General features: G+C 39.2%; 1 protein-coding gene across 9 annotated transcripts in view; it reads right to left on the reverse strand.

The window, feature by feature from the left end:
* The window catches only part of LOC117291423 (protein phosphatase 1 regulatory subunit 12A-like), an 82,242-nt gene extending 57,235 nt beyond the window's left edge, over positions 1–25,007 (reverse strand). For all 9 annotated transcript variants that reach the window (XM_033773079.1, XM_033773078.1, XM_033773083.1 and 6 more), the window contains exons 1-6: positions 24,639–25,007; positions 12,061–12,191; positions 2,774–2,892; positions 2,025–2,184; positions 1,305–1,449; positions 351–425 (exon numbers count right to left, since the gene is read on the reverse strand). In XM_033773079.1, coding sequence (XP_033628970.1) covers positions 351–425; positions 1,305–1,449; positions 2,025–2,184; positions 2,774–2,892; positions 12,061–12,191; positions 24,639–24,908 — 900 coding nt within the window. In that variant the 5' untranslated portion in view covers positions 24,909–25,007. The remainder of the gene's footprint in view (positions 1–350; positions 426–1,304; positions 1,450–2,024; positions 2,185–2,773; positions 2,893–12,060; positions 12,192–24,638) is intronic.
* Positions 25,008–25,383: the final 376 nt, after the last annotated feature.

Raw genomic sequence — 25,383 nt, forward strand, 5'->3', positions numbered from 1 at the left:
AACAAGGAAAGATTGACTGGAGCGGGACTCGAACCATTGACCTCCGGATTACTGTATCAAAACACTACCAACTGAGCTTTCCAGCCCTATGTTGCTTGTGTCCCCATTAGTCAATATCTTTGTACAGGGGTGCCAGTCAAAAGCTATACAACCTGTGACTGCCATTTTGCCATAGATCACACCCAAGTTTACGATACAACCTGGGAAGCAGCAGCCAGTGGATCACCACATAATAACACTTTATAAATGATAAGATTGAATCTCTGGTAAAATTAAGGGAGGGTGAGGGAGATGCTAAAAACCTACATTGCTCATCTTAGACATATAAGAGGAAAGTGTGGTTTACTTACAGAGGCTTGCTTCTTCTTGAGTTCTTCTAACCATCTTAACATTTCATCATCGGCGAGGTCGAATGCTGTTTGACCCTGCAAGACAATAATAACAAAACAACACTTGATAAATTCAGTTTTGTCGGCAGAAAATGAAAATTTCACAAAAACTCTTCCTAACTTAGGATTAATCTTATGACTTAAGACGAGTCCCAACCCTGCACTGTAGCGTGCAGACCTTAAGATTAATCCTAACTCGAGATAAGACAAGTCCTAACTCTTTGTGAAATCGACAGCTGATGCTTGGTCTTTGAAAGTGCAAGGGCACCAATGTGTTTTCTCTTTACTAAAGGACACCTCTAAAAGGAATTGTAAATTTCAATTGGGACATTTCAAGGTGGCACCTGAACCTGCAACTGAGTTGGCAACTGTAGCTGATGCCAAGTGTGTCGCTGTGGGCTTCTATGCATACTATTTCGAACATGGCTTATCAATAGAAAGTCGTTCCAAGAGGCAGGTTGGCGATGAAAATGAAATGAGATGTGTATTGCTGTCAACTGGTTCCCTGCTAGTCTATGCTTACAACAATTGAGCGTCTAGCACCTCAACAAAACCTGATGCAAGGGCAATTTTTGTAAAAAGCTGCTAAGCTCATTTGCTAAGACAATAGTAAGCCAAGCTACAATAGATAGTTTGCACTTGATGTCACACAGCGTAAAGTCAGCAATCTATACAGGCAATGAAAGACATTTTCTGAACGCACAACTTCGCGCTATGCGTAAATACCAAGTGCGGCATGAAGAAGTTTGATCAAACTCCTTTTATGATTAGTTGGTCAACCACTGTGCTGCCTAGACAAATTTGAGAACAGGACGCAACACAAAACCAAAACCCAAGTTGCCTATAAAGACAGTATTTATCAGGACCAATCCATACAAGACATGAGTGTCAAATAACGACTATTACTTCACCTACCAAATTGTTTTTATGGCTCATCTCGCACATGTTCTCGACTAGAATTTCTACGGCTTCTTTCTGGCCCCAGTGAGATGCAGCATGGAGTGACGTCCAGCCGTCATTGTCTACGGAGTCGACGTTTGCACCAGCTTGTATAAGAATACTGTAGGAAGGAAAACAGTTATACTTTTTACAGTTATATAAGAAACAACAGCGTGTCATGGCCGAGTGACCTAGTTCACCGAACCCAAGCTCTGGTGTTGTCAGCAGCAGAGTTTGGGTTTGAATCCACAGATTGAAATGTTTTTGAATCCCTCTCTCTAAAACCACATTCCTTTCAAGGAGTTGTTTCTCAAAAACAATATCAATAGTTGATAATAGTTCATAGTTAACTTACCAAGTTATTTTTTACGGTCATAAAGTATTGGATTGATTACCAAAGGTATACCCATCTTTTAAGTCCTTAAATTTTGATAGTTCAATTTAATACTTTTTAAGGATCCGCAGAAACCCCGAACAAGTTTTCTTGAGTATTAGACTGATCCCAAATTTTGAAGTTTGAAACATTTTGTGCCACAACTCATAATCATATCATTCATTCATACATGTAGCTTTATATTGGAACTCTGAAAAAAAGAGATGCACTCGATGGACGGTTAGAAAGCACACCCACTAGTCAAATAAAACTATTGTTCAATCAGAAGAAATTGAGTATGGAACCTTATCCAATCATCTCACCTCATAACTTTAATATAACCTTTGGCAGCGGCAACATGGAGGGACGTGGCGCCAGACTTCGGGTGCTTCCTTTCTTTGATGTTTTTCGTGTTGAGCCACTGGTTGGCGTCCGTCAGCATTCTTTGCTCTTCCTCGTTTCTTGCATTTTCAACATCCAATCCTTACCACAAAAATAAAAATCGAACAAAATGTCAGGCTTTTTCCCTGAGCGTACAAATGTCAAAATGATGGATGCACTTTTGACACAACCCTCCTACTCCCAACCACAATGAATGTACAGGAACGCCCAGGTGTACCCACAGCAAACATGCTATACAAGCCGACTTAAAGACACTGTACACTATTGGTAATTGTCAAAGACTAGCCTTCACTGTTGGTGTATCTCAACATTATGCATAAAATAACAAACCTGTGAAAATTTGAGCTCAATCGGTCATCAAAGTTGAGAGATATTAATGAAAGAAAAAAACACCCTTGTCCGGTAGGTCACACAAAGTTGTGTGCTTTCAGATGCTTGATTTCGAGACCTCAAATTCTAAATCTGAGGTCTTGAATTTGTGGAAAATTACTTCTTTCTCGAAAAGTACATGTACTTCACTTCAGAGGGAGCTGTTTCTCACAATAATTTAAACTATCAACCTCTCCCCATTACTCGTAATCAAGAAAGGTTTTATGATAATCATTATTTTGAGTAACTACCAATAGCGTCCACTGCCTCTAACCCAGTGGCACCCAGAGTTGATCCTTACCCTTCTTTTCAATAACTTCCTGCAGGAATTCTTCCATGTCTTCCTCTTCAGCCAGGTCCAGAGGGATCTCTCCCTCGTTATTGACAGCAGCAACATTACACCTATTGTCGATCAGGAACCTGTAAACAAACAAACAAAAGACAATGCAATTTTTGAAAACATTTCATAAATATTCAGTGTTAATTTTAAGGATTAAGGATTGAACAAAATATACAGCTGTATTAAAAACAGCAAAGAAAATGTTACTAGAAACATTGATCAAATATGCAACAAAGAAACAATTGGTCCTTTCAAGCATTTGCGAAAAGATAAGGGTGTTCACGAAATTAGGGTTTGAGGGAGAACATTGAATGGGTGTCATTTGCTAGTTGTGATGTGTCGTGGACAATCAGTGAATCATTGGACTGCGGGTTCGAATCCCAGTTTTACACTTATGTCCTTGAGTATAATTTATTTTCCTAACCCAGCCCCCAGGTGCATAAATGAGACCCTGAGAGGGCATTGGTTGGAATAATCCCACTCCCTTATTGAAGCAGCTTGGAGTTGTATGGTCCCCAAGGAGTTGAGAAAGTTAGAAGAATAGTCTAAAAATGTGCCCGATGAACAGGGAAACTAATGTTGTAAAGTGCCTTGATCAACAGAACTAGGTATTACTATGTTATGTTGGAAAATATATCAAGTTTCAAGATTTAACAGTAACCCAATATGACACAGCCAAACTACATACATAACATTTGTCATTCTGAATACTTAACTACACTTGACAAATTACGTGTTATAAGCCCCTATGCCTAAATGTGTATAGCTTCAGGCATCTGGAGACTTCCCCTCCATTTTCAATATAATTTATTTAAGACCATAATGGGTTGTGTTTAAAGTCATTCTAAACTGGCGCTGCCAACCTCAAGCCTAGCTCAGTCTCCCTGGAGTATCGTGCATATTTCACGTCCAATCAACTCGACTGGTTTGTAAGTGAATGAAAACACCCAGGGGCCAAAAAATGTATTTAAAAATCAAAACAGGGTTCTGGGGTGTATAGGAAGTAAAAAATATGTTCCCATTGTCATGATGTTGTAAACTAAAATGCAGCAGGTCTGTACTTGGTGCCCTTGCCCTCTCAAAAAAGAAGCATACAGTGTATGCTTTGTTTTTGAAACGGCAAGGGCACCAAGGCATGTTCTGCTTGATTGGGATCCTATGAGGAAATTGTAAAATTCTAGAGCATTTGAAGGGCACCAAGGGGCATGTGAGGCAATCATCTTGGTTGCCCCCGTGAAGTATCAGGACTATAAAAAAAAAAATGGATTCAGAGCTCAATGTTTGGGGGTAAATCCACCAGACCGCTGGGCTTATAAAGCTTTAAAATATTTACTAGACCCGACATTTTTCTTTACAAAATAATGCAGATTCAAAATGAGAAATGCTTTCCTATGAACAAGAACTAAGCAGCTTAGACATGTACAGTAAGAGAAGATTTATCTAGTTTGTCTTAGCAAGCTTAAACGCTGAGTTATGGTCGGTCGCGCGATGGTCGGGCGATGGAAATCTTGACGCGCGATCATAAAAATACACGTTTTTTAGGCCACAATCTCAGGATTGCGCGCAAGATTTCCATCGCGCGACCGACTATAAACCGGCCTTAATGATTATAAAACATCCTAACAACTGTGAAGAGAATAACCCTTTTTCAGCCCCAGGAGTAGGTGGCAATATGCCCCTGGTGATAGTTGGGTAGACAGCCCAAATCAGTTAAAGAAGTGGTCGTCCGGCGTTATGATGTTAGGCAATTTCTCATTAAAAAATAATAATATTCTAAAAACCTAGTAAAATTAAACTCAACTCGAATTCTCCACTGATGACATTTCAGTTGGCTTTTAAAATAAATTGTCAACCCATGTGGTAATCTGTTTATAAAATTTTAATCTCAGGACAAAGTTCAGCATCGTAAATAAAAATAGCACAAATAAAAAACTTTTTTTTTAAAAGGCCACCACTGAGTCTGAATGGACCCGTTCTTATCCATAAAGCCAAAGAAACATATTCACACGTTCAGTAATAACAATAAAGCTAATTTTCACACTGTTTACCCATGATTATTCACACAAAGCATGGAATAGCACAGGTAGGACAAGGTACAGATCATCCTACTTTAAAAGAAGAAAACAAAAACGAACCCGAAGTTGGCGCTGGGTAGCAGGTCAATGCTATGTACTCTGTGCATAGGAAAGCCAGCTGTCAAGATTATTTCTTGGGCAGTAGTTGCAGTATTTAAAGCTAAAGAGGATCTCCAGTAGAATTTTGTTTACATTGACCAAAATATTGGTTTCTTGGGTTTTTTGGAAAGCTTAAAGTTGTGAGACATTACCTGGGATCAAATTTGTGGGGAAAATTCACAAGACTGCAGGACTTGTAGCTGAAAATGTTAACTGGGCCCAAATTTGTTTTAAATGTTCAAGCCGAGAAGTAAAATGAGAAAACAAACTTCTACACAGTTTAACAAAGGCTTATCTCCTTTGTCTTCATTAAAATTAAACACAACCCAACATATGATCATAATTTGTCTTTGATTGGAAGTCGACCCACACTCATCCCAGGTCAAACACCTTGCTGAAACCAACTGTAAAACATCCCAAATGTTTTGACAGTATATTGCATGCATCGTTTCATTATCCCCCCCCCCCCCCCCCACCACCAAACCGAAAAATACATTGATCACAAATCTTCATTTTAAATTGAACAACCACCCAGTAATAATAACAAACATATGCAGCCTGAAACACCTTTCAAAGTTTGTGCACCTATACCTTCTTTGTCACAGATCTTTTCTACCATGGATTTGTGTTTCTTGAAAACTTTCCAAAAATGGATGATGCAATAACCATTCTCAGCAGTTCAAGGTGAAAATAAACAAACTTCAGTAAACATTAATTTTATGATAATGTTTCAGATAAATGCACCTTTAGAACTCCATTCTAATTCCTATGACCTATCTAAGTCAACCAGCTCCATAGTAATCCAACACACATTACTGGGGTCTATCAATTAAGCGATATTGAGCTGCAGCATAAACCAGACAGCATATGGTGTTTAGGGCTTCATGCTCTCAGCAGACACTTCAACTCAAGTCAGTCAGAATTCCAGCCAAGACTTCTAACATTATCCCTTCCAGTGTCAGTCCCAGAGAGATTTTGACAGACATCCATTTTGTTTTTTTGGATTCCCTACATGACCTCAGGCCTAGGAGGACATGATCTCTCTGCTCTGTTGTCAGTGTTGCCCCTGATCTTGGCCTTGGTGCTCCTTCTAAATCTTTCTCAGAGACTTAAAGATTTTCAAATTGAATTGCCCATAGCAACAAGAAAATGGCCAAACCCTATTAAAGATGAAGTTCCAGACCTGTGACCTACTATTTATAAAAGGGCATAACTTCAAGATAACTTATTTTCAGGACACACTGTTCTTGTATTATCCACCAAATGAACAATTTCTCCCATCATGTTTGTACAGCAAAAAATACATGTCAAGAAAGTGGGGTGTACATGTACACAGGGAAATTATTACTATAGATCTGTGTATCTCTTTCTAATACCATGGTCTTGTCTGTGATTAATAAGGCCAAGTAAAAAATAATACCAGTTAATCGTCCCTCCTACATCCTTTTTGGAGGCCGCATCCTTTTTTTTTTAATATTTTTTATTTTACATTCTTTTAAAAAAAAGACAAATTGTCTAGTGTATTTCTCATTTAACTTACTTATCTTTAAAGAACTTGTAATTCCATTAAGTAAGTGGTGACTTTAAACTGAAGAATGGTGGCCAATTTGAATTAAAATGCTTGGCAGCCACCTTGAAAATAAATAAAAAATAAAAAATAAATAGGCCCTCATCCTCCTCTTTTTTGAAATACCCGGACGATCAACTGGTATTTTTTTACTTGGCCTAACAGTGGATCTTAACTCCCAAATCGTGTCCATGCTGATTATAAAAGATACCAGTATTTGTACAACTATGCTTAATCTATACATGCATACACCTCTACTATGGTGTGAATGACAGGGCCAACTCTCATGGCTCTTCTTGCCACAAGGCTTGCGCACAAATTTATGCTTAATGATATCAGAAAAATCTACGCTTTATATAAGCATATTTCACAAATGTATAGCAAAGAATTTGTGTATACATTTGGTTTGCGGTAACACCATGTGTGTGCTTTGTGACATTACTACAATTGTAGTACTCTAAGCATTTTTTGCGTAACACAAGCACAGAATTTGTGGGCTAACTCAGTCAGCAGAACATGGTGACAAATTCCAAAGAAAACAGAGCCTCAAAATTGGTCCTAACTTCTGTGTCCCTTTTTAATTTTTTAAAGGGAATTGTATGATTGCTTTTTTGTATACATGTACCAGTTCATGTGTATTCAGTTTTAATCTAAGCAGATACAATAAATCATCTAACAGCCCAATCCATTAAATCGTGTCATTAAAACTATAGACTGGTCACAGAAGCAATTAAAAGTCTGAAAATAGCTGACATGCTAAAATCCCATTACAAAATGTTGACAAGCTTGCCGACATTTGGATAGCTGCATTGCGCGTCTTGTGTGTTGCCAAATGCACTTGCTCAATGAGCAAGGGGCGGGGACACAAGTAAAGGCAGATTTGAGGGTGTTCGTGCAGTGCTTCTAAATCGTGTCATTGGGGTTTTTCTTTCTTTTTACACATTGCCAAAGATTCTGTATATTGAAAAAATACTTTTTGTCACACAAAAATTCTTGTCTGTTTTTTCAGCATAGAGAACTAAATATAAAGTAACTTTAAAGGCAGTGGACACTATTGGTAATTACTCAAAATAATTATTAGCATAAAACCTTACTTGGAAACGAGTAATGGGGAGAGGCTGATAGTATAAAACATTGTGAGAAACGGCTCGGCTCTGAAGTAATGTAGTTTTCGAGAAAGAAGTAATTTTCCCTGAATTTGATTTCGAGACCTCAGAATTAGATTGGAGGTCTCGAAATCAAGCATCTGAAAGCACACAACTTCGTGTGACAAGGGTGTTTTTTTCTTTCCATTATTATCTCGCAACTTCAACGACCAATTGAGCTCAAATTTTCACAGGTTTGTTATTTTATGCATATTTTGAGATACACAAGTGAGAAGACTGGTCTTTGACAATTACCAATAGTGTCCAGTGTCTTGAAACAGATCCATGTGTTTTTTTGTGCTGACCCTTCTTGTGACACTTACAACACTTCCACATTTCACAAAAATAATCAGATTTGTCGTTACATAATTGTGGTCAGTGCGGTTTACCCAAAACCATGTGCAAATCACAACATTGATGTTGCAAGCCAGACCCGCTATCAGTGTAATAACACAGGAGGGAAGGGTGCCCCCTTGTGGCCAGTATGTGTCAGGCATTAGGTAACTGGCATCCAAGGCATGTCAAGCATTCCATCCAGCCCAACCAATGAGTCATGGCTCACAATGTATACAGCTCTTAGCACTAGGATGTCATCCAAAGAGTCAACCTACATGGATGTAGATGGTGCCTGATGTACATAATGTCAGAAGTTCATCATGAAAAATGTGAATGCGATAATATATAACTGACCTAGTCCATGAGAACTCTATGGTAAAGACATCCATGCTAGAGTTGCACATTCATATGATCAGCTTGTATGGTAACATGTGTAATGCAGTTACCATGCAGAGCTGAACAAATAATGACGGGTACAGGCTATGGGAATAATTAACCAGCTTTGTACACAAGTACCACAACTGTAAATACTACACTACTCTGTTTGTGTGTTTTCACTCTTGGAAAATTTCGCTATTTCTTTTTATGTTTGAAGATCACTATCATCATTTTCACCTCAGTGTTTTCAAAATAGTTGACCTCTAGAAAGGTTAGGGTCAAAGTTCAGTTCAGCTAGCCTGGGCTCTCAGTCATATAATCAGAGTTTCGGATGGCTCAGAAAACTTGCATTGATTGAAGTGCAGCACAGGTTTTGCCCTTCACTTCAGGATTCTTTTCAACACTGAACTGGCCAGCCAGATCACTTGGAGATAGTTTTGGCTGGTCCCCAGGTAAAATTAGCTGGGGAAAACTACCTTTTAAAGAAATCCAAATGCATTTTTAGATCAAGCGGCTCTGGCTACGGCTATGCCCCATTAGCAACAGTGATAGCTTTATGGAATAGGCCTTCTCAGTGATTCAGTCAGAGCCGCTATTGAATCCATCAAGTCAGACCCTAGAGCAGTTGCTTGCTCTATGGTCTGAGACAGCGGAGAACCAGAACAGTCAGAGCCCTTCATCTAGATGCGCTTAGTTTGTTATTAATGCATACAGGGAACCTTACAAATGGTATTATATTGTACTTAAAAGATAAAATACCATCCAGGGCTAGGCTCCTCTCCCCCAGCACAGATAAAAACCACAAGTTCAAAGTTTAGGGGTATTGCTTGAATAGAAAAACAGCACTTCAATTACAGTACATTCACCTGTTTGTGGTTGAACATCCATACAGCTAAACACATACAAGATACTCAAAATTTGTATTTTCTTCAGTTTTTGTTTTTGTTTAAGACATTTTCACTTTTGTTGAGCAGGCCTGGAATTTTACGGAAGCCACGGCCTTTTTTGCCCTGGTCTTGGCCCCCCTTCAAAAGTTCCCCATAGACTTTAAGATTTTCCAACGAAAGTGCCCTTTTCAAAATTGCCTTATCATAGATGAAATTCCAGGCCTAATGGAGATTATAGGAGTTTTTAAAATTTCCCTTGATGTACATGTTTCTGATCCTTACTTGTTGTGACACAATATAATTTACATTTGCAAAGGCTATATTAGTTAAGATTTGATAACATTGCATGGCAGACATACAATGTAAGAACTGGAAACTGTACCATAGTTGCATACGTGTAGTACACTGTAACTTTTTTAGAATCGTACAAATTCTTGTCAGAACTGAACGTTTATCACAAATGTATGTTATAGGACAAGAAGTTCCATGATCCATACCATTGCAACTGAACACCAAAGTAGCTGCCTGCATGAGTGCATTTATGTCATGTACAGCCATGGTACGTACGTATAGAAGCTTCAGATTGTGTTTTCGGTCAGACAGTTTAGGAATTTGAGATGGATGAAGGGTTACTGCACTACAAGGGAACGGCACACTGTCTAAATGATAGATTGAAAGGCTTGATTTCAAATGCAGGTTAACTGCGCAGTCAATTAATAGAGAAGCAAGCTCTTAAGGGAAGCTCCAGCCAGGGTTTGGTTTTGAGGGGAACCCCCTACTGGGTCTGGAATCTCATCCTTGATGAGGTTTCCTACTGAGACGGGTTTTAAGACACTTAAGAGATTGTCAAAAGGGCAAGACAATATAAAATGTACAGACTGACCTCAGATATCTAAACATACACTGTTGGTTTTAAAATGAGCGACTTACTACCAGAGAGGTGTTTGATATGTTTGAGGGGCAGCTAGGTTGGCGTGGCGATCTTTCCTCGCCTTCCACCAACGATGGGACCCCAGTTCGAATCCCGCTGGGTGGTTTACCTTACCGGTTGGTACTACGTGTAAGTGGATTGGGTTTTCAGTCCCTACCTGATTACTTGGGTTTTCACAGGAATAGTTCTCTGTGGATTTTCCTCCCACATCTACAACATAAACGTCTTCTCCCCATTGGATTCTGGGCTACGGATTAGTTTATAAGTTTGCTTTTCTGAGAGTCCTTTAGTTTATACTTCACAATCAGAATTAGAAATACATGTACAGTGATTGCTCAAGTACTACTTTTTTTTTTGGGGGGGGGGGGGTGGGTGGGTGTCCTCAAAAGTAGTACACCGTGTATGACCTGGAATTTCTTTTTGAAACTTTGGATGGTCTTTTAGTAGTGGTGCGCTAGTTTTATAATGGAGTATTGTACACGTAACCCAGTCATACCCTCTTCATTTGTCCATTTAGTTCTTTTTGTGTATACTTTGAACTTGGTTAGTTATCCATAAACACTACCGCAGACCACAGCATTCTAGGATCCAAAAGTCAATTGGTAATCCAACTGGGCAGACTTCTATTGATAACAAACACCAACCAACACTAAACAGACTTGAATTCCAAGTTGCTTCACTATTAGTCAGCTTTCATTGAACTAGGGAACCATTGGCGCTGTTTATGTCATCTGCTTTGGAAGGCAGAGAGAAACAGGGTCATTGTGGGGGTGTCGTAGCCGAGCGGTTAAGAGCGCCAGATTCAAGCTCTGGTGTTTGATCTTCAGAGTGTGGGTTCGAATCCCGGTCGAGACACATGTGTCCTTGAGCAAGGCACTTAACCAACAAGCTTCTCTCCACCCAGGGGTAAATGGGTACCTGTGAGGGCAGAGATGGTTCTTGTGATTGATTTAGCCGAGTAGCACAATTGTTGCACAAGGCTGTATACTCCCCAGGGAGCTGAGATGGTTTAAGGAATGATTTACGGCCCAGTGACCAGGGGTAATAATGTAAAGAGTTTTAGGACACCCTTCAGGCATGAAAGCCCTAAATAAAAACTTTGTCTTGTAATAGTTCCATGAACAACAATCCCTTTCTGTATTGGACCATTGCGGCACTTGCATCGATAGTTTCTTTCTAAAAACAGATTTAAAGAATATTTTACCATGAACTTAGGTGTGATCCTTGGTTATACATGTATGACAGTTACAGGTTGACAAAGATAGGGAGACGGCCAACATCCATGTAAACATGGCTGTGATTAAACGAGTGGTTTTGCCTTTGACCCTGGCTAGGTCACCGAATAAAACTTTCCTACACTACTAGAAGTCATGAGCTTTTTGAATTCACACAGCTCATTGTCTGTAATATCCATCTTGTTAATTTCTCCTAGTGTACAATATGACTTTTCAAGCTTTTCTCGCAACTGACCTGGGAACAATTTCATAGAACTGCTTAAAAGCAGAAAATATTGCTGAAACAATTTCTGCTTAGCAGAAATAAGCAGGATACCAGCCACAGATAATTCCTGTTTTGGCTGGAAACCTTATTCTGATAAGCATATTTATTGTGCTTAGCATGAAATTGGGCCCTGACCATAGTGTGAACATTATTAAATAAACCGCATCCCGTCTCAAAATGGCCGCCTCTTATAAGATGCTCATACTTTATGACTAGGGGCTTGTGGAAGACACATCTTTTGACGACAGTTTTTAAACTGTTGTACTTCCCTGGACTACTCCTGGTCAAGATGTTTTCTTATCCGAGGATTTAAAAAAAATAAATACTTACTGTGCAATATCCATGAATCCACAAGAAGCGGCAGCGTGGAGAGCAGTCCAGCCTTCATTGTCTTGTGCCTCGATGTCGGCCCCGTTTTCAACCAGGAATTCCACCATTTCCAACTTCTCATCAATGACAGCCTAGGTAAAAAGAAACAAATTGACAAGCTTATTAGTTACTGTACATCAGTGAGGTGGTTTCTTCAAAACCCAAGAGTAATTGCCTCAAAACACTTCATGGGCTTTGCCCCGAGTTTGATGGATTATCCCATCTTGGATGGAGAAATGTGAAAAGGGTTTTCAGAAACCAATTTTATAAATAATGCTGCTTAATAAGCAGACAATATTGTATTAAAATAGTATTTAAAACAAAAGGACTAGCAAAAAAGTCCATTCTACAGCAAGGACTGGTGAAAAAGCTAATAGATTAGTGGAATGACAAGCTATGTGTATTCTGGTCAGATGCATCAAGCTGGATAGTCACTGAAAAAGTTTTGGGCAAACCCTGTGACTATACAAGATTGCAGTAGAGTTTCAGAGTTTTGTTTAATTATTGCGTCATTAAAAAACAAATACATTATTTTTGAAAGTAATGCAGTCTAAGGCTGCTACGCTAAGGCAATTCTCCCATTTATGTTAAGCAACCAATGTGGATCCACCAATGTTCACCCAGAGACATTATTTAAGTCGGGCGGTCACTCTAAAGGCAGCCCTGATACTTCACGACGGCAACGACGGCAATTGCCGTCGTTGCCCCTACCGATTGCCGCAATGCCCTTCAAAAAAACAATTTTTCACGGCAATGATTGCCGTGCCCTTTTCTCATCATTGCCGCCGTGCCCTTCCTCCCGAAAACAAATTATATTCAACGTTGTCAAAGTTCGAAAATAAGCCCAAAAGTCCCGATGTCTGTGTAAATTTCACGCAACGAAATATACCCCAATTTCACGCACGTAAGGCACAACAGCAGATTTCAGGTCCGTTAGTCTTTGTTCTTTGCGTGCGACAAAAAAAATACTTGAAACATCGAACGCTAGAGGGCGTTTCGGAACAGAGCGATAGCGTGAGATTAAACGCCCTCTAGTGGTAAAATTACGCGAACCAACGCTAAACGCCTTGAGAAAAAGACTTGACGTGTCTTTGCATGCTGGGATAGTGGTTTTCCCCATGCTTGGTACATGTGATGTACCATCATGTACAGCATAGGCGTCGCGCACCGCATGCATTTATTCTGTCAACATCGTGTCAAAATGGAGCAGTTACGTGGGAAGTTTAGCGTCTCTACGAAAAACTACACAACGTGCATGACCAATAGTAGGATTACGTATGAACAAAAATTATTTATTGTGTATTGTAAGTAGTTGTTCTTTATTTTGTTGAATTAGATGAATGCTTTCTTTTTTCATTGGGTAACAGTTAGATTAGAAAATGGAAAATTTTGGAAGAACTATTTTTTACAGGCAACTCGGAGGTTTTTTTTCAAACTGCCGTCGTGCCCTTCGCAACTTTTTATGATTGCCGTGATGCCCTTCCAAATTTTTGAAAATTGCCTTGGTGTCCTAAATTTTTACAAAAAGTCAAGGCAAAACTGCCGTGCCCCTTAAAAGCCGAAGTATCAGGGCTGTAAAGGTCACTCAGAGTTCAATGTGTAAAGGGGTCATTAAACATAAAAACAAACCCCCACATAGACATGAAATATGACAGCAGACAATATAATTAAATGAATTATACCATGGACAAAATTCTCCCCGAACATCAAACACAGTGCATAGTGTCTACATCCAGGTTTGAAGTTCATGGTGCACAAAGTGGACTATTGCCAGAGTCCAAGTTTATTCAGTGCATTTCAACTGACAGCCATTATTTTCTTCTCTCCTTCAATTTCCAGACAAACTATACTATCAAGTCTTTTTTTTTAATAAACTTAAAAAGCAACATTGTAAGTAACTGCAATTTAGCTAACAATAACGTAGCTTGGTGGTTTCCACCCTGACTTTCACCAATGTGGTTCACGCATTTATGCTGTTTCAGATGGTACTTTTTGTTGCACGCATTTTTTTATATCAATGTAAACCACAGGGGAAACTGACTGGGTAAATTTTAAAATAATTTTGGGGGTTGAACACAGAATTGACTAGAGTGGGATTCAAACCAACGACCTCTGGTTCTCAGAACGGCCACAACTTATAGAAAGATATTTCATGTTCATGGTGTTTTTATACTCACCGTGTTGCAAATTCTCAAATTATTTTACTGACTGTAATTTTGGACTACGTATAAGCACCGGCACGCTAATCCGGAGGTCGTTGGTTCGAATCCCACTCTAGTAAATTCTTTGTTCAACCCCCAAACAACCCATTTTTTTAAGGGATAAATCTTGATTTTTCAATCCACATTTCAGTGTTTTCACTGACATTGTTATGATGTTATTCTACTCTAAATAAACTGTGTGCAGTTTACATAAAACATGTACCAACATTTTCAAAATTATATATGCAAGCAGCCTGGTGGAATATAGGTCATGAAGCGTTTTGACGGCCTGACCGTCATCATAAACCATAGCATGTAATCCAAAATTACAGTAAGTAACATAATTTGAGAATTTGCAGCGCGGTGGGTATAAAAACACCATGAACATGAAATATCTTTCTATAAGTTGTGGCCGTTCTGCAAAGAGAACCGAGGTGTAACAATTCATCAAGACGCATTTCATGTACAAGGTGTTACCGCAAACCTCACCCCAATGTTAACTGTATATATCGTAACCCAATGCAATGTACATCATGCGTACAACATGGGCCATCATGTACTACAAGCACAACAATTGAATACTTCAGACACAGAGCTGCAATCTACAATGATATTCAATCACTATTCTTCACTTTCAATCCATGGTATGCGCTGCTATTGTTGGAACCTTGAGCAGGGGATAAAGTAGAATTTACATGCAAGTTCTGAATGAATACCACCGAACCAACACACACACACACAGATTGCCATATCGCCAACCCCTGTCATGCCTGTATGGTATTATAATAGATTAGCATCAGAGAGTCCCTACTGAAGTGGTGTTGGTGTCTGTACTAGACATCATCAGTACACAGAACATGTTCACTGTATTTAGTTAGAGTGTGGTCTGCAATTTACTACCCAATGTTTCAGCTGCTTGCTCACAATTTTCAAAAGGACCTTATTCTTACCACAAAAAAATAAACTGTACTGAAGTGGAGTCTGCACTGGACAACATCAATACACTGAACATGTCCACACTGTAATAGAGTGTGGTCTGTAACTTAACATGTGTAGGCCCTACTATCAAATAATTCAGTTGCTTGCACACCATTTTCAGAAGGACCTGTTACAGGCCCGTATGCTTCGTTTCTGAAAGGGCAAGGGCACCAAGGCATTTTCTCTTTGGCAAAGGGCACCCTATGAGGAAATTGTAAATTTCTACTGGAGCATTTCAAGGGCACCAAGGCAATGGCAAGGGGCAACGGAGGCAATCGCCTTCGTTGCCTCCGTGAAGTGTCAGGCCTGCTGTTATTCTTACCCCCCAAAAAAGTAAACAAAAACTGCCAACTATTTTGTGAATGCGCCATGGTGTACATGTTACAGGCATATGGGTTGTAAGATTTTGGTGGTTCCCTATGATCGTACCCATATAGTGGATAGTTTATACACAATCTAAACTGTCAGGTTTTTTTGCAGTGCATTGATGATCGTTTGTCTGTTTGTTTTATTTCCATTTGTACAACAACAAAAGCACAGGAATATTGGTCATATCGTACAATGTAAATTTACAAAAACTTAGTGTCCAAATTGTTCACTTACAATTTACTGGTATAGGCCTAAATGACAGATAAAACATTGTGTCCAAATTGTTCACTTACAATTTACTGGTATAGGCCTAAATGACAGATAAAACATTGTGTCCAAATTGTTTACTTACAATTTACTGGTATAGGCCTAAATGACAGATAAAACATTGTGTCCACATTTTTAAAATGGTGTCTAAAGAAATGTAATTAGATAGTGTTATTTATTACAATCTGAGCTGTTTTTATTTGAACCACATACCCTGTGCATCATTTTATTGAAATTGGTTCACCACTGCCTCTGCGCCTAATGCAGTACGCTCATACACAGTCTACCATGACATCAGTAATGCACATGTTTTGGTCCTGAATACAATGTAGTCTCTACTTGTTAAATCACTGTTATGATCCCCTCACCTTGAGCAAAATGACATGAATATTTTATGAGCTTCTGTGTAACCTTGGGTTTTTATTTGTCTGTTTGTGTGGAGTGCATGAATGCAGTACATTATGGCTGGAGGCTGGCATATCTTTGGGATTCCTTGGTGCGTGTTTTACCAGCATCCTTAGGCCACTCCAGAGAGTAATACATAGGCAAGGCAGTTTTTCCTTAGTAAAATACACCTCTTTTGAGAAGATTAAATGTTCATATTTTCCCCCCAATACACCAAAAAGCATCCCAACTGGTATTTCATTCAAAGAATTGACTAACTAGTAACAGGTCTGGCATTTCACTGAGCCCATGGAGGCCTCCGTTGCCCGTGGTCTTGGCATTGGTGCCCCCTTCAAAAGTTTCTCACAGACTTTAAGATTTTTTAATAAGGTTTATCGCGATTCAGTTGAGCGCAAACCCTGATCCAAACTGAAATGAACATTGATTGGTTCACCTTCCCCAGAAATTTCCTGGGGTTAGATTTACCGAGTAGGTCTGAAAAGGATTGAAGTTACACGTAAGCAGGACTCCTGCTAATGGTGCTGTGTTGTGTTGTTTTCCAGTTCAAGGAAAAACGAAATAAAATAGCCTCCAAAAAACTTTAAAAAAAATTTTTTTGAAGAATATTTCCACAATAAATATTTAGGTGTATTCATCCTCGTAAACCGTTTTATTCAGAATGCTGAATAGGATCGCAAGAAGCCACATTATACTCAGGGTGAATAGACGCACAAAACGAAGGGTGTTATCCGATTGTTAAAATAGAATCCTGCAGCAGCTTACCATAGAGCACTGAGCTATGCACAGCTCTCACTCTCACTGTTAGGGCCACTGATTTTTCGCGATCGCGGAAAACGGACGGAATTCGCGGAATCTGCCCTTTGAAACGGAAAACGGGACTTCAGAAACATTTGATTTTTTATTATTTTTTTTTTTTCTTGACGCCAAAACTATTGAAATTGCATTCTTTATTAAGATTCTTTTTGTTAAACTAAAAAAGCATCAGAAATCAGACCATTAAAAAGTACGAGATCGTAACCGTGGATCATTCTGTTCTACTTCACACCATCATCCATGTTTACACGGCACGTTTTTAACATTTTGTGTTCACCCAAATTGCATTTTCTCCCTCTCTTTTTACCAACAATAATACACAAACTAGCTTACCTATGATCTATAAGAACACATACAATGTTTTTTCATCTCGGAAAGGTCTAAAATAAAACCGTAAACTGTCAACATTCTGTCGCCAAAGCGACAACAAAATGGCTGACATTTTGTTTGTGGATGGAGAACAGTCACGTCCATAGACTTGTTCCCAAGTCTTTGATAATGCTGAAACAGCGCCCTCTTGTGGATACACTCCTGTCATTAGCCTACGATGTGGCTGATGCAGAGAATCAACTGCAGTTTTAGACTTGGAATCAAGTCTATCACATCATGTGCATTGATACTGCAGTCACAGTGCAACCTTTTTACCCCGACTACATGTTTTTGTTTCATCGAACAGCAGTACATCATGTGTGTAAACATGGAGGATGGTGTGAAGTAGAACAGAATGATCCACGGTTACGATCTCGTACTTTTTAATGGTCTGATTTCTGATGCTTTTTTAGTTTAACAAAAAGAATCTTAATAAAGAATGCAATTTCAATAGTTTTGGCGTCAAGAAAAAAAAAAAAAAAAAAATATCAAATTTTCTGAAATCCCGTTTTCCGTTTCAAAGGGCAGATTCCGCTAATTCCGTCCGTTTTCCGCGATCGCGGAAAATCAGTGGCCCTACACCTTTAAAACACCTACATGTCTGCCCTTCTTTCAGTAACACAACAAATTCACTCGTCTATTACATCACCGTGTTTTCAAGTAAGCAACAGTACAATGTGCATGCATGTACATTTGTACAGCATCCACACAAATTCTCACTAATTATCCCAAACTGTCACTGGTGTGGAAGGTGTTTTAATTTAGACACATGACTTTATCGCCCACATGAATACAGAATGAAAAACGACTACAGAATAAAACGTGACTACAGAATATTCTCACATTTACATGTATTACAGATTGGTTGTATGAAAAACATATTGTAGAGCAGAATATAAGAATGATCCACACATGGCTGCCAATCTTCCAATCCAGGGAACAGCCCCAAAGTTTCTCAATACCATACCAATCATCATTTAAAACAGTCTCCGATCCAGCAGTCGATCGTTCAATTACAGCATGCTAGTCATCCCTGTTTCAATTTGGCCATACTCTACACTTAACAATACAGAGGTCAATGAACCCTCCCGACCTGACCCCCAGATGGTAACACCTTACTGTCATTAAGTCCCATTGTTGTCATGTGGCTGTGTAATGCGGAGAGGACTCAAGATGGGATTTAAGAAGCATCTATTAATTTTATTCATGTGTCAGAAATAAGAAATAAATTAAGAACATCTCGTCTAGGAGAAATATTGCTTAAAAGTTCAATGTATTGTACAGTTGATTGGCAAGGATAAACACATCATTGTTTAATCGCATAATTGTATTCTGAAAATTATGAGCAATTTCTTTTCTATTTCATCCTAAACGAGCTGCAACTATTAACTAAAATTCTACATAAAGAGTCATAAAGAGTCATCTTTCTAAAGATTTAGGCCTACCTCTTTTTACTTTAAAATCCAAAGATTTAACAAAATATTTATGAAAACAAATTTCTAAAACTATAACACATTCAACAACTTGTGAAATGGTTTCTGAGATCACCCAATTGAAATGTTATCAGTTTACTTACAAATCTAACCCAAACAATCCAAAACCCTCCCACAAAATAAAGGAACCTGAGACACACAGGAAGAAAAATAGCACTTGGCCCCCCGCCCCCCCCCCCTCCCCCATCTGTTAGTAGTCAGTGAGACTTTTAGTTCAGCAAGAACCTTGATTTATTTGAAAGTTATAAATGTTTATATAACATCCTGCAATGTTTGTCAGTCAAGAAATCTGACTTGTCTATCTTGTAGAGATCTTCCTTGGGTGACAAAATGCTGTCCCTGTACGTTATTCATAGTTGACATACCAGACAGGTCAGGCGGTTTCGTGCACATAACGCAGGAGGGAGGGTTCATCTTCATACATAACTATCCAGGGTCCATCTTCAAAATAGTCAAGTTCCCGTTTGCATGACTACTGGTTCTAAATAATTTTTAAAAGGGGCACCAGACTAGTTTCCAATAAAGCCTCGCTTTGGGAACACTGTTTTGTATGGGAGCAAAACAAAATGGTCGTACAGTACCATGAATATGTGTGACAGAAATTGAATCAGTGAAACATGATATTGACCCAACTAACACAAATCCCCATACTTTTGTTCTCGCATTTCAGTCATGCTAATCTGGGCCAAGTTATTGAGATTACGGATTTCCCTCATTTAAACATTTTAAACTAAACACTCAGTCGTCTACAAACAGACACATATTTCATTACAATTTGATTCCACTAGCACTTTTTACTATTTATTGTTTTAAAAAAACGGATGCGACTGAAAATATAGAAATCACACCCCACAATGGAGTTAACAGAAAGGGGTATCATTTAAAAGGGTGGCTAGATACATCGTACAGTGTATGAAAAGTGAAATATTGCCGCCGCCTTGAAATTATCTTCTGTGCCCCATCTTATTTTACTGGTCTAGCTGGCACGTCACTATAAAAGTTTAGGGCAACGCTGAAATAGAAAAGGAAAATGCCAGACAAAATGTAGCATCACCATTTGAGGGCTCAAATTGCCCAAGGCCAGTGATATTAGCATTGGGCAAGTAAACTTACGACCAAACAATTGTACAAGTCCAGCAGTCTTGTATTTTGGAATAATAACACCTCACTGCATTTTTATTTTAAACTGATAAATACAAATATCTTTCAATTTCATGGAGTACTGAAGTACTACCCATAAGAAAAATTTAGTAAATTGACTGCTTGACCAAAAGCCACACTTCAAAAAACAAATGTTGAAGCATCTAAAATCTAATGAGGATCTGGAAAGGTTTGCGGTAACACCATGTAATGACTATCTCTAATGAGTTGGGGTGGTTCTGAAAAGAACCGTTGGTTTCAATTCGACGTTTCAAATCCTACTAATGAGGATCGTACTGACATCTTCAAATGTTAGCCTAAGTCATTCCATACAGTAAAACTGAATCAGCTTTACACATGTTAATAAATAACCCAAAGTAACACAGTACCCAAGCTCATAAGCGTCAAGTAATCTTCTTGATTCCCTCAGTATAACTGACCAGCTGGTCCCTTTACATTTTAACGCATCGGTCCAGGCTTTCGTTTCAGTTGAGGGTGTGAAGAATCCTGGATACTTAGAGTTTAGTCAAGAGCTCAGTGTCCAAATTCCAGCACAGCAAAATGCTACACAAAATGCATCCGTTACTACTCAAATACACCAACAATTATTTACTTAGCATGTGTATTCAGTTCGCACAAAACATGGTGCACTCTAAATATTCTGCACAAATTTGCTGGATGAAAGCATTTCAGCTCTGCATTTTGTTTTAAAAAAAGACAGAAAACCCCCAAAACAACAACAACGACAACAACGAGAAAAGTTTTATGCACAGCACTAGAGACTTTACTTTACAATTTTCAATGGTACAGCTGAGAAAAACAAAGAAAAATCAGTAATCTGCCGAGTTCTGATCAACTACAACGACTAGAGTCAGACATGCAACTTTGTTTGTAAATGCCCCCAAAAAGAGAAAACTTTCTGGCGGCAAGAACACAAAACTTTGTACAGTGTTTTGTTCAGTGCTATACGAGCGAAATAATTCTTTGTCACACCTACATGTACATCTACCTGTGTCTCCAAGCCATCATTATTTTCTATAAGAACAAATTTGTTGAAGAACATGAGAACAATTTCTTTCTTTCTCAGAAGGATTGGTAAGGGCATCAGTGTAAACTCTGCACCTTAGACCCATGGTCTGCCATATATTTTGGAATTCAAGTTTGATTTTGTGATGAAGTCAGGCGAATTGGGTCATTAACCAGAGGGAGTTTCTGAAAAATGAATTCTAAACTACAGAAAATCTTGAAATAACTTTTTTTAGTGTACCATGTTGCAACAATCTCAACCTCGTTCCCATGGATGATAGATCTTACTGTTGCCATTTTTGCTTGTGCTTGCTCACCCATAACACTCAATTTAAAAGTGCAAATATAGGGTCTATGGCACAATCAAATCACTCGAAGCGCTTGCTCAAGCGTGCTAGCTCACATTTACATGTAAAAGATATCAAGTCATAGAGTAACGAGGCCCCTCTCATTTTCTTTGATTCTGTAACATGATTAACAACGATGCAGTTTAGGATGACCGTTTAAATCATAGTTTATTCAAATGAGATTGCGCCAAAATACTTGCATTTTGACACGCACAAAGTCATACTTAGAACCAATAATTGTCCCAAAAGCACTTGAGAGGTGTTAGTCTCAAAGTAGTCACCTTTTTGGAGGCAAACAGCATTGTTTGTCAGTGCTTTCTTGTCATGGGTTAATGACGAGGATAGATACAGCGCAGCCCATGGTAGCGAGGCTGGTTACCGTAGCTTGCTTTTATGAGTATAAGGCCTAAGAGGGGCACAGCAATTTCCCTCTGGTAAAGGGGCACCTCTATGTCTGAGGAAAATGTAAGCAGGGCTCGAATTTCACGCTGGACCGCAGGCCCGAGGCCAGTGATTTTAGCTTCGGTCCAGTAAACTTTAAGCCGAACAAGTCCGGCGGTCTTGTGGTTTTTTTTTATGCATACTAATAATTATAGTTAATATTACAAATAATTATATGAAGCATATAATATCTTTCATTAAAAAATGTATTTCAATCTCATTTAAAATAAAAGTTTTTGTTTACTTGTCGTCAAATCAGTGTTCTGAGCACGCCTGCGGAACGTCAATCCGTCCTTTTTTCACGTGCATCAGGCTGCATACAAGTTTTCCATTCAGTTTACTCATGCCCACACCTTGTACATCTAGTCTCAAACCATTTATGTTTATACCCCCGGGGAGTGAGCGAGCGGGGACGAGGGAGTGGTGTGTTGGTACCCGGCGCGGCGGCACACCTTAGTACAGCGATGTTTGTTTACCACTGACCATGTGTAAAGTCTGATACCTTACAAAGGAGTGTTGAATTTGCATTAAGAAGGTCTGGTTGCAATACCACACATCCCTGTGTTGCATGGATTAAAAGTAAGGTCTTGTTGCCAAACGTCTTGCTAAGTATGGCTACCAACAGTGATGAGCTTCTGACTACTGCTGTCAAATTTTTGGTCAATCTTTTTATGACGATCTTTTTATGAATGCTGCACGTTGCAGTGTTTTGTTGGTGATTTGCCTGTCAAATCAGAAATTTTTTTTTGAGGCGGGAGAATGACGTGAAGTAGGTATATGGAACTTTATTGATTGGGTTTCACAGCAAAAAAAAAGCCTCCTAAGGGATGAAAAAGGCCTGCTGTTCTATCGTGTTAACTTTTTTTTCCAAATAAAATTTTGGTCTTGTAAAAAATCTTCCGGTCCAGTAAAAATTCTGAGCAACAAGCCCTGCGGTCTTGTGGATTTTTTCCCCAAATTCGAGCCCTGGTAAGTTTGTACCGTAGAGTTATATATAAGAACTAGAGGGCGCACTGGTGACGCTGCTTGCACAAACACGACGGGACCGCAAGATGACAAGCGCGCCATTCTGTACGCTCGTTGAATATGAAACACACGTTTGAGATTTTTTTTATTGAACGCTCACGCGATGCTGTTTGTTCAACTTACAAAATGGCAGCACAAACACACGCTGTGAGATGGCTGTTTTGTCAACTTAGAAAATGGCCACCTGCGCGCATGCCGGGGCGCGTATATAGGCCAGTGCGCCCTCTAGTTCTTATATATAACTCTATGGGAAAATGTAAGTTTGTATTGGAACTTTGCAAAGGGCACCACAGCAAAGGCACAGGGCACCGTGGCAATTGCTGTGGGTGCCATGGGTTATTTCGAGGCCAAGAGTACATTGTATACACAAATCATCACTGCTGATGGTTATACACATTTGAAGTAAAAGGGACCAAACTAATTCCACTTCCTGAATTTTATTTCTTGACCTTGATGGATTAAAAACAAGATGGTGGTTTGAAAGGCTAACCTATGAACTCCGACCCTGGACAACAATGAATTAACCCCTGTCAGACACCAACAATTAACATCCCTCCCTGGATATTGCCAGCACTGGGTAAATTTGACAAATCACTATAAAAGATGGCAGATCGTATAGCGACATCTTTGACATTTACATGAGTTACTAATTGAATAACGTATTAAAATGCAACGATTTGTTTTTACCAGTACTGCGTAGCTCAGAAAAGTTGCTCCCACTTATCAACCAAAACACACATAATAAACCGTAGGTTATTGCGAACCAGCGTTACATGTAGCACACCAGTTTGGTCTCTCCAACATGCAACTTTGGTAACCAATGGTCGGTATGCTGCATGCAATGCCGGTCTACAATAACCAGCCATGTTTTCAAAAAGCAATGCCGATTTGTTGAGGATTCTGAATGACGGTAACAATTTGTTGTTCTTTACACTTTTTGGTGAGAATACACAGAACACATCAAGCTTTCTTTTGGCAAGGTCATGACATTATTGACAGGCAAAAAGTTTTGAATACAACTTACAAGTATAACAGATTTACACAATGACCTATGACTGAGCATAGTCTCCATAGTCCATAGAGAAAGGACAGAGGTTCCTAGAAATGATAGCGGGACGAACCACCACATATCTTATTTATTCAAACCAATTTAATGTTGAGGAAAACCACGGAGGTAGAAAGGTTATTAAACAAAAAAATTTTAAAAACTAAAACTAAATAAAAGCCCAACCCCTCAAGAAATAAACAATCAATCAAATTCAATCAATCATCCAAAAATCACAACAGACTTCACTTTATTTTAAGTTTTGATTTCAATTAATTAAAAAAAAACATGCAAGGAATACAGCTTACTAGATTTACGAAACCCTTCATGTCAAAACACTACCCCTTGCCCTTCAATAGTGTACCAACCAGGACCAGATTTTCAAAATACACCAACCATGCACAAACAAATGTACACGAACTGACAGGCGGCCATTTTGAATATTCAAATGAGACAGAGGTCAAGCAATATCTACTTTCCATAACTGTCATACGGAGCAATCATGGACCATATCACTGCAAATTCCGATCAGACCGCTAATGCATACCTGGGGGAGACCCTTCAGGTAGTCTACCAAGGTCTCACATAGTATTACGCTAAGTTAAGTGCATTTACTTACTTGGTGGAGAGCGGTCAACCCGTCGACATTTGCATAATTTATGTCAGCTCCCTTCGCTAACATTTTCTTCACATCGCTCGTGTCGCCGCTGGCACAAGCCGCTAGAAACACACATCCTTGATGAAATTTCACTTTTATTCTCTTAGGATCAATGTAATTTTTTTCCTTATCGAGTTCTGAGCCTTTCCAGCGTTGCAATTGTTCATGTCGCCTCATTAACGCCGATTTCGGCCGAGAACCGACGGCAGTATCATCTTCGGTGTCCGCCATCTTTGCTACTCTTCACCTACCCATGATGCAACGCGCCACTTCGTCCCAATCACTCAAAAATTTCCTCGGCACGTGGGGTTCTAGTTGCCTGGACAACGGATGACGTAGGCCTTTTATTTTGAGCGTTTCCAGTGACGGCCGTTCCTCCCCGAAGGCTGGCAAAGATTATGAAATTGTATCCACAAACTAGACGTCCAAGTCTCACGGTGTCTACTCAGTAAAAGAGCTGGCAACAACAGATCACGATCAGATCTGCCTGGCCACTGATAGAAAGTCAACCACGACTGTGCGTTTCTCGCCGTCTGCTGTGTACGGACATTTAGATTGGGGTTTGGCATGCCCCCTTACGTCAACAAAAGTTTATGCGCAAAGAACAATAATACACACGAGTATGTGCACTGGGAGACTGCATACCCTCTCGGATTGCATATACTGATTAAGTATACGCAATCGATTAAAGTAAATAAAGTAAATA

Source organism: Asterias rubens, chromosome 6 (assembly GCF_902459465.1).
Source record: "Asterias rubens chromosome 6, eAstRub1.3, whole genome shotgun sequence".
NCBI lineage: Eukaryota > Metazoa > Echinodermata > Asteroidea > Forcipulatida > Asteriidae > Asterias > Asterias rubens.